Source organism: Nematolebias whitei, chromosome 20, assembly GCF_014905685.2.
Source record: "Nematolebias whitei isolate Nwh7 chromosome 20, NemWhi1, whole genome shotgun sequence".
NCBI lineage: Eukaryota > Metazoa > Chordata > Actinopteri > Cyprinodontiformes > Rivulidae > Nematolebias > Nematolebias whitei.
In genome coordinates, this window is record NC_056517.1 from 329838 (window position 1) to 345550 (window position 15713).

A 15713-nucleotide genomic window follows, 5' to 3' on the forward strand; every position below is an offset into this window, starting at 1 on the left:
CATCCATCCATCCATCCATCCATCCATCCATCCATCCATCCATCCATGCATTATCATCTGCTTGTTCCGAAGTCAGGTCATGGGGGCAGCTGTCACGGTCAGCGGTCCCCGCTGCCCCCCCCATCTGCCTAAGCCTCTGCTCCTTGTGTGTCTTCTGCTTTTGTGTATCTGGTCCTGTTATCCCACAAACTAAATCATTTCCTTCCTTTTCAAGGTGATTTGTAAATGTGTCACTTTAATTACATTCTGAGTTCTGTTTGACTGGTTCTGTCTCTGTCTGCTCTTTATGTTTTTGTTGTTCTGCTCTGTGTGTGATTTTCTGTTTATCTGATTCTGTTATTTTCCACTCACTCCTCAGTCTGCCTCTCCACTCAATCTTTATCATTCACACCTGTCCCTCATCAGCCACCTGCCCAGGTGCTCTCGTTACTCACTCTCCCTCTGTCTCATAAAAAGCCTGTCTCTCCTTCACTTTTTGTCCGGTGATTGTTCTGTGTTCACAGATGTCTCAGTCCTCCTCTGTCCTGTCAGTTTTTTGTCCATCTGATGATCTGCTCTGCCTAGTTCCTGATCCTGTCTGCCAAAGTAAGGTTTTGCTGCACCGACAGCCTTTTGTTTTGTCATTTAAAAATAAATTATTTTTATTTTTGAACTCCTGCCTCGCCTCGCCTCCCTGCATTTGGGTTCCAACCTCGAGGATCGTGACAGGCAGCAGCTTGAGCAGGAAGGTCCAGACATCTCTTTCCCCAGCCACCTCTTCCAGCTTTTCTGGGAGGACTCCAAGGTGTTCCCAGGCCAACTGAGAGACATAGTCTCTCCAGTAAGTCCTGGGTTTTCCCCATGATCTCCTCCCAGTCAGACATGCCCAAAGCATCTCCCTAGGGAGGTGTCCAGGGGACATCCTTACCAGATGCCTGACCCACCTCAACTGGCTCCTCGTGATGTGGAGGAGCAGCGGTTCTACTCTGAGTCTCTCAGATAACTGAACTTCTCACACTATCTCTAAGGGAGACTCCAGCTACCCTGCGGAGGAAACTCATTTCATCTTCCTGTATCTGCTATCTCATTCTTTCAGTCACTACCCAGAGCTCATGACCAGAGGTGAGGGTAGGAACGTAGACTGACCAGTCAACAGAGAGCTTTGCCTTACAGTTCAGCTCCCTCTTCACCATAATGGACCGGTACAGAGTTTGCAATATTACAGACGCTGCACTAATCTGTTTGTCAATCTCACGCTCCATTCTTCCCTCACTTGTGAACAAAACCCCAAGATACTTGAACTCCTCCACTTGAGGCAGAACCTCACTCTCAAGCTCAAGAGATCAATCCACCCTTTTCTGACTGAGGACCATGGCCTCAGATTTGGAGGTGCTGATTCTCATCCCAGCCACTGCACACTCTGCTGTGAACCACTCCAGTGAGAGCTGAAGGGCACGGCATGATGACACCAGCAGGACTACATCATCTGCAAATAGCAGAGATGGAATCCTGAGGCCACCGTACCGGAATCCCGCCATCCCCTGGCTGCACCAAGAAATTCTGTCCATAAAAGTTATGAACAGAATCGGTGACAATGGGCAGCCCTGGCAGAGTCCAACTCCCATCCTGAAGGGGTCCGACTTACTACCGACAATGCAAACCAAACTCCCGCACCGCTTGTATAGGAACCAAACAGCCTGTAACAACGGGTGCCCAATCCCATACTCACGAAGTGTACCCTGAGGAACATGGTCAAATGCCTTCTCCAAGTCCACATAACACATGCAGACTGGATGGTCAAACTCCCCTGACCCCTCGAGAACCCTAGTGAGGGTAAAGAGCTGGTCCAGTGTTCCACGGCCAGGACAGAACTCTTATTGTTCCTCCTGGATCTGAGGTTCAACCAACGATCGGACTCGCTTCTCTAATACCCCTGAATAGACCTTATCAGGGAGGCTAAGGAGAGTGATGCCCCTATAATTGGAGCACACCCTCCGGTCCCCTTTTTTTGAAGAGGGGAACCTCCACCCCAAGTCTGGCACAGCCCCTGATGTCCACATGATGTTGCAAAGGCTTGCAAAGTTACTTCACCTAGGTAGTAATTATTGAAGTAGCTTGGTATTTTAAAAGGATAAGAACTATCTCATTCAAATGAATACATGAAGAATATTTTACTAATTTTACCTCTACTCATAAGTTCATTAATTGTCATCTTGGTTTTTTTTAACTATTATTTCTACACTTCTCAAATTTAGTTTGAAAATATATATTTTTTATTTTGCCTATTTAAATGTGTTACTTCATTTCTAAATGAGCAATAGGTTCACCAATCTGCAGAATTACAAGACATTACAGCGACTCTTTTCACTTAATTTCTCTCTTTCATAGTGTGTAAATCACCATCCAACCAAGGGGATCTTACAGATCTCACAGATGATCTTCTTATTGGGGCATGATTATCACACACAGCTAAAAATATTTTACATAATTTTTTAGCTCTCCATGTGTGATCACACACCATCGCACTGTACAATTGCTATATCATTTATGGTAAATGGTAAATGGACTGTACTTATATAGCGCCTTTCTATCTTATTTCAAGACACTCAAAGCTCTTTACACTACAATCTATGCCTCATTGACCCATTCATACAGCTCTATACTAGATCTCTACAAAGATAATTGAACAAATCATTCTAAAGAGACTAATCAGCGCTTTTAGGTCACATTCATACACTGATGGGACACACATCAGAGGCTATGAGGGGTTTAATGTCTTGCCCAGGGACACTTCATCATGTGACTGCTGGTGGATTCGAATCCCCAACTCTCGCATTGGAGGACGACTGCTCTAACCACTCAGCCACAGCCGCCCCATTTATGAAATCAGGTTCTGAAAAAAAGACTTATATTATACTGTATATTTTATAATACTTTAGGATTGGGCCTAGGAACTTTAATAATAGCAATAACATTTTAACCACTAAAGCGAACAGAAATTATATTTGAACACATTTCAGCACAGTTTGTGTAAACATGATGGACACATGAAGAAGTTATCCCACCAACTTGGTTAATAGTAGTTCTAATAGGTAAATGTATTCATCCTGACCAACTGCATCACAGTCTGGTACGGGAGCTGCTCTGCCTCAGACCGGAAGGCGCTGCAGAGGGTGGTGAAAACCGCCCAACACATCACCGGATCACCACTTCCTGCCATAAAGGACATCTACAGGAAGCGGTGTCTGAAAAGGGCGGGAAAAATCATAAAAGACTTCAGCCACCCAGCACACAGACTCTTCACCCTCCTGCCCTCTGGGAGGCGCTACAGGAGCCTCCAGACTAAAACCACCAGGTATCGGAACAGCTTCTTCCCCACAGCTGTCACACTCCTGAACTCTGCCTCCTGACATCTGAACAACAACAGTCTGTATTCTCATACACACAACAGCAGCACATGGACTGTAACACCACCACCTGCACTTTCATCCGTTAGCCCACTACTGTACAAACTGTACACATAATATACTATCTACTGTTCATAAGTACTCACATACTTATATATATATATATATCTATTTTTTCTTTTATATAGCTGTTTATACCCCTTCATATTATAACCTGTTCATAGTCTGTACATCACAACCTGTATATATTTATACCTATAGCATATTCAAAGCAACTTACTGTATATTGTACTATATATATCTACCAATTTATTTTTCTTGCTAAGCACTTCTGGATGGATGCGAACTGCATTTCGTTGCTTTGTACCTGTGACATGTGCAATGACAATAAAGTTGAATTCTATTCTATTCTATTCCTTGAGTAAGATTACATATAGCTTCATCACTCAGCGTTTTCTTCAGTTGACAATTATTAGAAAACCAATCTATATATACACAAAGTTTGTTTTCTAAGTCATCCAGGTATATAACAACAAAAAAGGTTGAATCATGTCATCTGGACTTCGTTTTTTTTTTGTTAAAAAGAAACGTTTCGCCCCTCATCCAAGAGGCTTCGTCAGTCTGAGGCCTAGCCATCTGGTATTACCCAGAAGCCACCCTGACTCTATATCAATCTATATATAGTCATATCAACAAGAATAAATATGTCATTGTTTGTATCAGTTGCTGTTTGGATCAAAATAGTCAAGGTTAGAATTTGGTGGTCTATAACAACAGCATGTTATTAAGTGTCGAACATGTGGAAAATGTACATGTACCTGGAGCCATACCAGTTCTACACCAAGATCCTCTTTTATTTTAAATGGAGTATGACTTTGAATATAAAATGCAATACCACCAACATATTTATTTCTAAGTCTAAATATATTATACCCTTCTATATCTACTGCAGGATCCACTCACATTTCATCCAAGTGAGTCTCAGTAACGTCCATTATATGTATAGTTGTCTCTAGCAGAATAGAACAAAATTCACTGACCTAGTTTTTTAAACTACTGATGCTAAGATGAGCAAGATTTAAGTCGTTTTTAGGTGTCAGACAACATCCTACTGGAAAACCTCAACAATCCTACATAAACTAATACAACCAAGGAGTTCAGTTATTCTTTGCAAGTTCTTCATGACTGGGAAAGTGGTCGTCCAATTGCTCAATGCTCCTGATAAAAAAATACTTTAGACTCTTCTGGTGTACCATTTGTTTTGACATGAATTCTACAATTAGAAGTTCATGTTGCCGGCATGTTTTCTTGTTTTTCTCTTCTAGCCAAATCTGCATTCATTTTTGTGAAATGTTCATCAATATAAACATCTGTCTCCTTCAAATGTCTGCCCTGCCTGAGCAATCCAATTTTGTGCTTTCTATTAAAGAAACGCACAATTACGACATTTTTAACTGCCTGGTTCTGAAACTTTAGCATGTGACATGTTTCAATAGGGGCGACATGGTGCGTCAGATGGTAGAGCTGCTGCCTCTCAGCGAGAAGGTTGCCAGTTCAAAACCCAGCCAGGGGCCTTTCTGGGTGGAGTTTGCATGTTCTCTCCGTGCATGCGTGGGTTTTCTCCGGGTGCTCCAGTTTCCTCCCACAGACCAAAAACATGCATGTTAGGCTGATTGGTAACTCTAAATTGTCCCTAGGTGTGAGTGAGAGAGTGAATGGTTGTTTGTCTCGTTTGTCTCTATGTGTCCCTGTGATGGACTGGAGACCTGTCCAGAGTGTACCCCGTTTCTCACACAGTGATTGCTGGATATGGGCATCAGTGATCCCCTGTGACCCAAAAAGAAAGAAGCGGGTAAAGATAATGGATGGATGGATGTTTCAATATTATTTCTGTGTTAGTTCCACACAAGCTCAGCAACTACAAACATTATTCTGTTCAACCATTTAACATTTTGTTAAATATTTAAAACACCAGCAAAGAGAAATCCACAGATTGAAGAAGTCCTTTGGATGAAGGATGAATCATCTCAGCGTGAAAATAAACCATCCAGATGAACTGACTGAACATTGTTAGATTTCCTGTACCTTGATTATTGAGCATGAACTTTGGTGTTTTGAACCACTTGGGCATGAGTGTTTCAGAGGAGTTGATGTGGGAGAGGGTGGGCCCCGGAGTCCGTCATCACCAGCAAACTGTGTTTTTCCACTATGGGAGTGAGCTGTTTGTGGGACTCAGTTTGTTGATGACTTCTCAGATTGAAGAAGTCCTTTGGATGAAGGACAAAATGTCTCAACAACTAAAAAAAAAAAAACTCTCCAGATGACCTGACTGAACATTGTTGGATTTTTACCTGGATTATTGAGCATGAACTTTGGTGTTTAACAAAATACCATGTTTTCAGTCATTTCAGTGTTTTAGTTGAATTTGCACAAACTAGAAATAAATTAGTTGTAAAAATAAAAGGCATGTACTGACTGAGGAAGTCTCTTGGATGAGAGACGAAACGTTTCTAGATTTTTTTGCTTTGTTTTGTTTTTTGTTTTTTTGAATGTCCAGAGGACCAGATTGAACTTTTTTGGATTTTTCTACCTGGATTATTGAGCATGCATCAGGATAAAGGCATGTACTATTTTGACAATAACTATTTCCCTAATGCTAATGCTTTAGCATCTCTTTAAACTGTTTATGCCTGATTTTAAATTATAGTCTAAAACAATTGTGCCAATTGAAAACAAGACATGGACAAAATGAAGCAGCGTTGTATTTCCAAATTCTTTAATTTATTTTAAAGGCCTATACTTTTTACTCTGCATCTCTTTTCTTTTCTACTGTCTCTGGCCTTTCTGTTTTATTGCAGCTGCCTCATAAGTGGCTGAAAGATTCCTTTCATATCTGGGATTTGTTCTCACTATAAATAGATGAGTGATGCACAGAGGGGACCTGCTTTCTATCCACACTCATCCACTTCCATGGACGCACGCAGACACGAACCAAAACATAGTTAAACACTGCAGTGAGCGTTTCACACGTTCCCATTTTAACATATTTTAACGCTCTTTAAAACTAGTTTTTTAGTAAAATTTGCCAAGTTATATAAAAATTAGGATGCTACTAGTCAGCTTTTCTTCAAAATTAGTCTTTAAACTATATCTTTACAATAAAATGTTGGATCAAACTTCTCCTAATCATCAACCTCTCATATGTCTTAGATACAACCCTGTAGAACAAGTACCTGTTTATACTGACAAGTTGGATTCTACAACCAGAAAGATACACTCAAAAAACAAGCTTTACATATAAAACTTTCATCTTCATAAAACCCTGTAACTTACGTCTTGCAAACACTTTCCAATATCAGTGACTGAAATTGACAGTGGCCTATTTCTGCCTCTCAAACATACAGATGCAGAAGTAAGAATGACAGTTTTCAAAATTCTGACTGATACACAATCAACATCTTGTAGATGAGGAAGATAATCAGACTGAATTAAAGATGTGTGAACGTGTGCATGCCATCTTACCTCCTGTGGCTGCTCTGTCCTGCCTTGTGCTTTCTCTGAGGTCCTCTTCAGCTACCTGACCTGCTTTTGCTTGCCCTGATTGGCTCGGAAAGACACTAAACTCCTCCCTGAGTGGAACCCGACCCAGCATCATAGAAGTTAAATGACTGTTCAGTTGGGCCTGTGAATGTGTATCCTTCTGTGTAAATGCACATTTCCACCTACCTTTTTGGGTTTAACCAGAATTAGCCTCAAATTAGTCTGTTTTCATGTATCAATCCCAGACCACGGGATCCTCCAGGGTCAGTGTTTGCTGACAGCCAGTGTGCTGGGTTAACATAGAGGAGCCTCAAACTGTAGGTGTGCTATGCATTTCAAACTATGCAAATACTTTCCACACTTTCCCATTTGGTGGCAAAGAGAATCAGACATATTACAGGTAGACCGCTTACCTCCGAGTTTGGCAAATTTCATTCAACCTTTATTTCTACAGGTAAATCCCATTGAGCCTCGAGGACTCATTTACAAGAGAGACCTGATTTAACAAAGAAAGATGAAACAATGGACAACGGTGACAACAATAAACAGTTATAAAAAGTCATAGTGCAGTTTTATTTTATTTTTTAAATGTTTTTTTACAAATAGGATGACTAAAAAAAGTGGTAACAAAAAAAAAACAGCTAGATTCTAAGGCGAACGTAGAAAACTAAAAACAGGAACATGTCAGCATTGGTCCCTGCCAGGAGTCCAACAGATTCTTAAAGACACTTAGAGAGGTCAAAGGTCGAGAGCTTCAAATCTTTTTACAAGATATTCCAGGAAACAGGAGCGGAGTAGGAGAAGGTCCTTTTGCCTAGTTCAGTCCTCACTGAGGGAACACTGCAGGTAATGATGTCCTGAGAGCGCACGCTGTAACTGCACTCACACAGAGACATGTAGGAGGAGATGTATGAAGGCAGCAGACCAGGAAGTGATTTAAAGATGAAAATGTACCAGTGAGAGAGTTGTACTTAATGTACTCTTGCTGTAACCTACTGTTTCGTGCAGAAGTTTGGAAGAAGTTTACATACATTCAAACTTCAATGCTCTGTCATTCCTCACAGCAATGTCTGTCCCAAATACATACAGTGACAAACCTCACATGAACAGGAAAAATGTGTGGTTCCAACTGTGGGGAATCAGTGGGTTATCACCATTACTCTTACCCTGATATCATCTTTCTTTTGTCAAAGTCAAAGTTTCTTTATTTGTCTTTTGCCCCACATGTGGGGTGGAACAAAATTGTGTACACAGGGTCCCAGGGATTCGTGAGTCTAACAGCTTCAGGGTAGAAGCTGTTCCTCAGTCTAGTGGTTCTGCACTTAATGATCCCAAACATCTTGCCTGAGGGGAGCGGGGCAAAAAGTGTGTGTGCTGGGTGAGTGTGGTCCTTCATGATGCAGGTGGCCCTCTTCCTGCATCTGGAGGTGTAGATGTCTGTGATGGTGGGGAGGCTGACTCCAACATCTTCTGTGCAGCCTTCACCACTCTCTGCAAAGCTTTTCTTTCTGCAGCTGTGCAGCCTCCATGCCACACGTTGATGCTGGAGCACAGGATGCTCTCCACTGCACACCTGCATAAGGAGGTGAGGACTGAGCTTCCAGACCAGCTCGTCTCAGCCGTCTGAGGAAGTAGAGTCTCTGATGAGCTTTCTTCATCAGGCTGGTGGTGTTGTTGCTCCAGCTGAGGTTGTTGTTCAGGTGCACACCCAAGTAGCAGGAGACCACTTCCACCACAGATCCTGACACATTGAACTGAACACAGAGTCAAAGTGTCTTATGAAATTTAATGTTTTGAGGACTATTTCTTCACATTTTTCAGAGATCATCTTTGGACCGTTAATTCTCTCCTTTCAGGTCAGAACTTGACCATTTTCAGATAAAACAGCTTAAAAACTCTAAAGAGATGAACAAGTGTTGTGTGAGCACATAACAAATGAGCAAAGGACCACTTTTAAATCTGCTTTGTTGCCAAGCAGTTTATTACAAAAACTCAAGTTGCTCCCATTTCTTTGAATGACTCTAAAATTAGTTTCACCTTATAGCTAATAAAATAGTATTTTAACCCTAGGGAGGTGATGCTCCAGTGGAATTCGTCCTATTCCGAAGAACAATAATTCCGACACCATTCTACTTGTTTATAACCCTGACACTTCTTCTTTTGTTTTCCACTTGTTTGTTTTTCCTAATTATTACACTGTGCTTTGTGTTGTCATCATCAGGTACAAGAAATGAACATAAAATGAGTAAAAGTCCAAACAAAAAACTTAGATTTGTCAAAGGATGTATTTTTGACACAGTGATAATGTCACAACATATCCTGATGCAATAATCTGTACTTTCTACCTCATGCTACTAAAGATTTGTTCACATATGGCCATAAAAACACTTTTACTGTTCAGATAACTGTTGGAAGGCAATAGTTTCTTTACAACATATGCTATTAAGCTTATTTTTTCAAGAGTAAATATATGTTTTCTGCTTAATACCATTTACTTCAATTTTACACCAGTTCTTATAGGATCAGCTGTGCATCATGCACTTAAGAATCTTTACATTCCCAATGAACACAGCATACCTAAACATTATGAAGGCTCTTGATTTGGATGTAAAGTGCAGCAAGAACCAATCGGCTTGTGATCACGTGTCGTTTTATGCTCTGCTGGTTACATTTACTGCTTAATGACTCATAATGTGAGCTGCTTGTCATGGCATACTTATTCCAACTATGTTTATGGAGCTCATTAAAAAAATAATTAAATTATATTTACCTTTTATGTGGTTGAAATCCAATACTCAAACACATTTTAATATTTATAGCTGTAATCCATCAAAAATAGAAAAATAAAACTATGCAATGTTTGATCTCTGCTAGATGGGAATATAAAGCCTATTGTTTTTGTTCTTTCTGTCTGAAACTACACAAAATCAAAAGCATTTGTCTTTTGAGGTGATATTTTTATTTTGAGTGCAGCCTACAGAAAAATAAAAATAAATGAAAAATAGATCATATGGTTATAAAAAGCCTGTGCATTTTGTTATTTGACAGTGAAGAAGTAGGAAAAGTAGTTCGCCGCTTGATGGCGCCAGTGCGCTGTTTGGATGCTAAATACAAAGAAGAAGAAGAAGAAAGGACCGGGTGTTTTTGTCCATTTGTCTCTAAAACAACCCACCAGTATGTCTCATTTAAAGAACAATGTGGACATTCCTGCGGGTTTAAAGACGTCTGACCGCGGCTGACTGCGTGGCGGAAGGAGCGATGGAGGGGTCGTTGTTCGGTTGGACGGTTCCGCGGAGAGTCCCCTAACATCTGCACCACCATGATCCCCGTGTCCCTGCTGGTGTGCGTGATGGCAGCCTGGTGTGCTGTGTATCTGGCCGACACGCTGCTCAGGGTAAACATCTGACTTCCTGCTTTTCAACCTGCACACCGTCGTGCCAAAGGCCCGCGGCAGCTTCAGCGTGCTGCCTTCAGGGCCGCGGTGCGTTCAGGACCACTCATTGACTCTGGTTCACTTTTTAATTATCCCTAATTATTTCCAGCTGTGCTCAGAAACAGAGGTTCACTTTTTAATTATCCCTAATTATTTCCAGCTGTGCTCAGAAACAGAACGATACAATGTGTGGCACCTTTCTGACTCAATGTAGTGGAGGTGTAAAGCTAGTTTAGGTTAGCAACATGCTATGTGCACTGTAAGTTATAGCTGTATCTTTGCTTTGTAGCAGGTTATTGGCTCTTATTAATTTAGCTTTACTTTTCAATATGTGCACATAAAATGTTCTTGAAAATATACAAACAATAACTTGCTCACATCTTTAGTTAAGAAACACCACCTCTCTTTCTCTATTCAAGACTGCTCTGAAAACACATCTCTTTACACTCGCTTATCCTTAACTTTGCTCTATGTATTTTATATTCTGTATGTATTTTATATTCTTTACGCATTTTATATTCTTTATGTATTTTATATTCTTTATTCCTGTTGATCTTTGTTCTTAATGTAAAGTGTCCTTGGGTGTCATGAAAGGCGCTTTTTAAATAAAATGATTATCATATTATTATTATTATTATTTAGTTGCTGAGTAATAGAAAACCATAGCTGTAATCAAAGTTCATGCTCAATAATCCAGATAAAAAAAAAAACAACAAAGTTCAGTCAGGTCATCTGGACAGTTTCTTTTTTATAGAGACGTTTCGCCCTCTATCCAGAGGGCTTCATCAGTCGGATGAGTTCCAGTAAACTGTTTCCCCACCAGACAGTAAACTCCTTAGGGGTGCATTCACAGCAGCCCTGTTTAGTCGCTTTAATCCAACTCTAACTCGTTTTCCTAGAAAGTCCAGTTTGTTTGGGGAGGTGTGAACGCGCCATCGAACTCTGTCATGGAACAAGAAGGCGAACTCTGGCCCGGGCTAAAACCTAGGTCTGGGTCCGGTAGAAGAGAACTCCAGCGCAGTTCCAGTACAGTGTGAATGCAAACAGACCGGACCCGCTCCACAGGACAAACAAACACACATTTCTCTTATATGGAGCCGTCAGCTGACTTGTGTGAAAAACAATATTCTCCATGGTCTTCTGTCTCATCTTCTGCTCATGCTGAGTCCATTGTTGAAAAATGACAAAATATAACTCCTAAAACTGATAAAACTTGATGCCACTTCGTTTTTATTTTTATTTACAGAAGAAGAAGAAGAAGACGTGTCTTTAGAGGTTTTTGTGTCGTTTCTTTCAGTAGTTCTTGGTGCAGCGCCCCCACAGGCGAGCGGGGGAACAGGTTGGTTCAACAGGTTGACTCAACAGGTTGGTTCAACAGGTTGGTTCAACAGGTTGCTTCAACAGGTTGACTCAACAGGTTGCTTCAACAGGTTGGTTCAACAGGTTGACTCAACAGGTTGCTTCAACAGGTTGGTTCAACAGGTTGGTTCAACAGGTTGACTCAACAGGTTGCTTCAACAGGTTGCTTCAACAGGTTGCTTCAACAGGTTGACTCGACTGCACAGTGACGATTTAAAGTTCCCACAGCGAGGACCAGACCTTCACACTGACTCTGAAGCTTTTCCATGGCCGAAACTGCTGCTGCTGTCTTCTTCAAAAGTCGATAAAACAGAGCCCCGCCGATGCCAAAAAGCAGAGTCCCTGTTATCATAATTCCAAATGTGTAAATGTCTTCAACATCCTCCTGAGACAGGACTGAGAGACACATCATCTGCCACGCTCCCCACGAATCCATGACGTACCCCACAGCGTGAGTCTCAGCTGGACACGCCGGTTCTCCAGGACCTTGTCGCTTTGATGAAAAAATCTTATCAATAGAGTTGAACGCCCACGATACCAAATCCATAATCTTCTTAATTTATGTTCGGGAGATGAGACCCAGGCGCTTCAGACACACAGAGAGCAGAGCAGGAAGAAGGAAAAACAGGGGAGGAAAGACAGAAGCAGCCACCTCGATGAGAGCCTGGGATGAAAAAAAAAAGTTCCAACTTGGAACTCGAAAATTTCAACTAACGACTTCCAAGTACAAATGGACCGCACCATTAATGTTTTGTGGCAGTTTTGGGGAAAATTAATGCACTTTAATAGTGGGGAAATCTAATAGGTTTTCTGGTTGTGGGTATTTTTCTCTCCTGCAGTCGTCCAACACACACAGGATCAACTATGAGTCATGGCTGGCCAGTCGAGGGCTGATGGTGTCTCCTTTCCACGTAAGATGGCAGACCACGATGTTCAACCGGCTGTTTGCATACTGCGCCCGCATCAACCCCCGAGTCCTCTACATGTGGTGAGAATCCCTCACTCACTCATAGACTGATGTTCATGGAGTTTTCTCATGCACACTTAAAGACTTCTGCTTTTTTATTTTGAACTCCCTCTGAGGGGAAAAAAGTAAATAATTTTTGTATTAAAATGGCAGAGTTAATTTTGAGATGTAATTGAATATGAATGTTTATGTCTATGTGTTGATGACTTGAAATAATTCCCAATATCTCTGTGTTTCCCAGGTTCAACAGTGGTCTGGTGTTTGGTATTGTAGCCATGCTGGGATCAGTGATTCTGCTGATAAAGACCCTGCAGCAGACGTACGCTCAGATGACCACTGACGACCCTCGGATAGGAGGTCAGCAGGCGCTGCAGGTGGTGGTACGTGGATGTAAGGCATTTTACACAAAACTGAGATCTGGTTAAAGACAAGTTAAGTAACAGGTAGAACTTGCTTTCAAATATTAGTTTTGTTACATATGTCATGGTTTGCGTCTCCCCTTTGTTTATCAGAGTCAGTTACTGCAACTTGGTGAATAAAAAGCTATAAATTATTCAAAGGTCTTTTCTATTTCCTTTAATTATTCTGAGGATATTAACATGTGCACTACAGTAGTCCCTCAATTATCGCGGGGTTTACGTTCCAGACACCCCTGCGATAGGTGAAAAAACGTGAAGTAGGAACACTATATTTATTTTAGTACTGTATTTTTCGCCATATAAGTCACACCTTTTTGCATACATTTGCAAGTGCTTCATAGTGATTTATACACCGAAGCGACTAATATACATAATTCCCCCATATTTATAACCATATTTATAACCATATTTATAACCCAATTGTTGGCTGAGATCTGACAATTTCATTCTTTCTGACATGAAAAAATATTAAACACTACCATATGCAGCCACTAGAGAACCCTCAAGTAATGTGGCAAGCAAAGTGTCACATTAATAGGTAAAAGTGACTATTAATGAGATACTTTGCTTGCCATACAAAGACATCATCTCATTCAGTAACTCCTGGAGCAAACGTCAAATCAACTGCATTTTGCCGCACCGCCCAGGTGAAATGCAGCTGATTTGACCATTGAAGTGCATTTATTAAGGAAAAGATCAACTGAGACACACCTTTACTATAATGTCGAGCAAACTAATAATTGTTTTTAGGTGGTTATCTTGTTAAATTTTGAAGAAATGTACAGCGAGTCCTCCCTCTGCACGCTCCCGCAGCCGCAAATCGATTTTTGAGCTGCAGCTGATTTGACTGTCAAAGTGCATTTATTAAGGAAAAGTTAGACTGAGACACACCTTTGCTTTAATTTTGAGCAAACAAATAATTATTTTTAAGTGTTAATCTTGTTAAATTCTTGTTAAAGTCCTCCCATGCATGCTCCCACCATTTGACAGCCAATTGATTTTTGACACAATACCGGCCCATGGGAAAGTATAGTATTTATATGTACATTAAGGCTTTATAAACCCATCCCACACTCTTGCAATGTTCTGAACTCTTAAACCTATGTAATTTTAACAACACATGCTTATGTATTGTACAGTACTATACAATTTGACTCACCAGCTCTGCAGACCAGCAGCTCCGTTCTGGTCCGGCTCAGTTCCGGTTCTGCAGACCTACCCTGCAGCGATGAAGCCCACCACCCCGTCAGGTTGATGTGCACGTGGATAATTGAGCTTCAGGAAGCTTCAGGATTATTTGTGACTTTCCTGCCAGTTCTGTGAGCTTCATAGATAGAGTGTTACTTCTGACTTTGTGTTGCAAAACTTTCCCTCCATTTCCGCAGAAAGCAGCGGCCCGAAGCACTGTTGGCTTCTGGGTAGTGTAGTTCTTTTGACTGGCACTACAGTGTAGGCTTATTAAAAGAAAACAACAAAATGGCGGCTCCTGTCTGAAGTATTTTTCTTTTCGTTAACTTTTCATCCCATACCGTCCCAATCAAGTTGACAATTGTGTGTCATGTACAATCTTACGTTGGAAAGAACGTGAAAGAGCGAGTCTGTGAAAGTTGAACCGTGAAGTAGCGAGGGACTACTGTATATCCAGGTGATTCATGAGAACCTGTTATCTGGATGTTTATGTCTGAAAATTTATTTTGGAGGGTCACAAAATGCTTGGCCCAGCCAGCAGGAGGCTAAAAATGTTATCTTAGTTAGAATGAATGCATAAATAAAATGAATATTTTGAATAAGATGGCCAAAAAACCAAACAAAAAACGTGTCTTTGTAGCAATAAAATAATGTTGAGTTCTAAAGTTTTTTACAAAATAATAAAATGTTTTCAAGTGTTTCTCTTCAGAGCTCTACTTCTTTTTTTTTTTTTTATACTTCTTGTGTATTTTCAGGTCCCAGGTGTCAATCTGCCCACCAGTCAGCTGGCCTACTTCTTCATCGCTCTGCTGCTCAGTGGAGTGATACACGAGCTGGGCCACGCTGTGGCAGCATTGAGGTAATACACAGCCACCTTTACTGTGCTACCATGACAACCAGCAGGACATGCAGCATTCACAGGCGACTCCTCTAGGAAGTTAACGAGTGGCAAATCAGTTAATCCTTATGAACTTTATTTTGAGATTTTTTATTTTATTTTATTAAGGTATCTGGGATTTTTCAACCATATATTTTGTTTTTGAAGCTGTTTAATTTAAGACCTCTGCTGTAATGGATCTGTACAAAGAAGTTCAGTCCTAATGGCTTTTAAACCTTTAATTGTGTTTTATAACGTTTGTAAACTGCCTCTGTGGATGATGAACAGCCTCACCATATTCTAGTAGTATGCTAACAGAGCTGTGAAGGTGATGCTTCGACTTTTGTAGGGTTTACAATAAAATGTATAACATTACACGAGGCTGCCTTTAGTTTATATGTTACACAAATTAAATTCAGCCTTCTTTTGGATATCTGGATTCAATTCTTGTGTACAAAGACACACCAAACAGAACTCCAGAGATTTATTTTGATTTTTGATTTCTATTCCCACTAATAGCTCTCATACATTTACTCAAACTTTT

At 40.8% G+C, this 15713-nt stretch overlaps 1 protein-coding gene across 1 annotated transcript in view; it reads left to right on the forward strand.

Moving 5' to 3' along the window:
- Positions 1-10177: 10177 nt before the first annotated feature.
- The window catches only part of mbtps2 (membrane-bound transcription factor peptidase, site 2), a 45017-nt gene continuing 39481 nt past the window's right edge, over positions 10178-15713 (forward strand). Inside the window, exons 1-4 of the mRNA XM_037694411.1 lie at positions 10178-10320; positions 12558-12706; positions 12927-13065; positions 15048-15151. Coding sequence (XP_037550339.1) covers positions 10246-10320; positions 12558-12706; positions 12927-13065; positions 15048-15151 — 467 coding nt within the window. The 5' untranslated portion in view covers positions 10178-10245. The remainder of the gene's footprint in view (positions 10321-12557; positions 12707-12926; positions 13066-15047; positions 15152-15713) is intronic.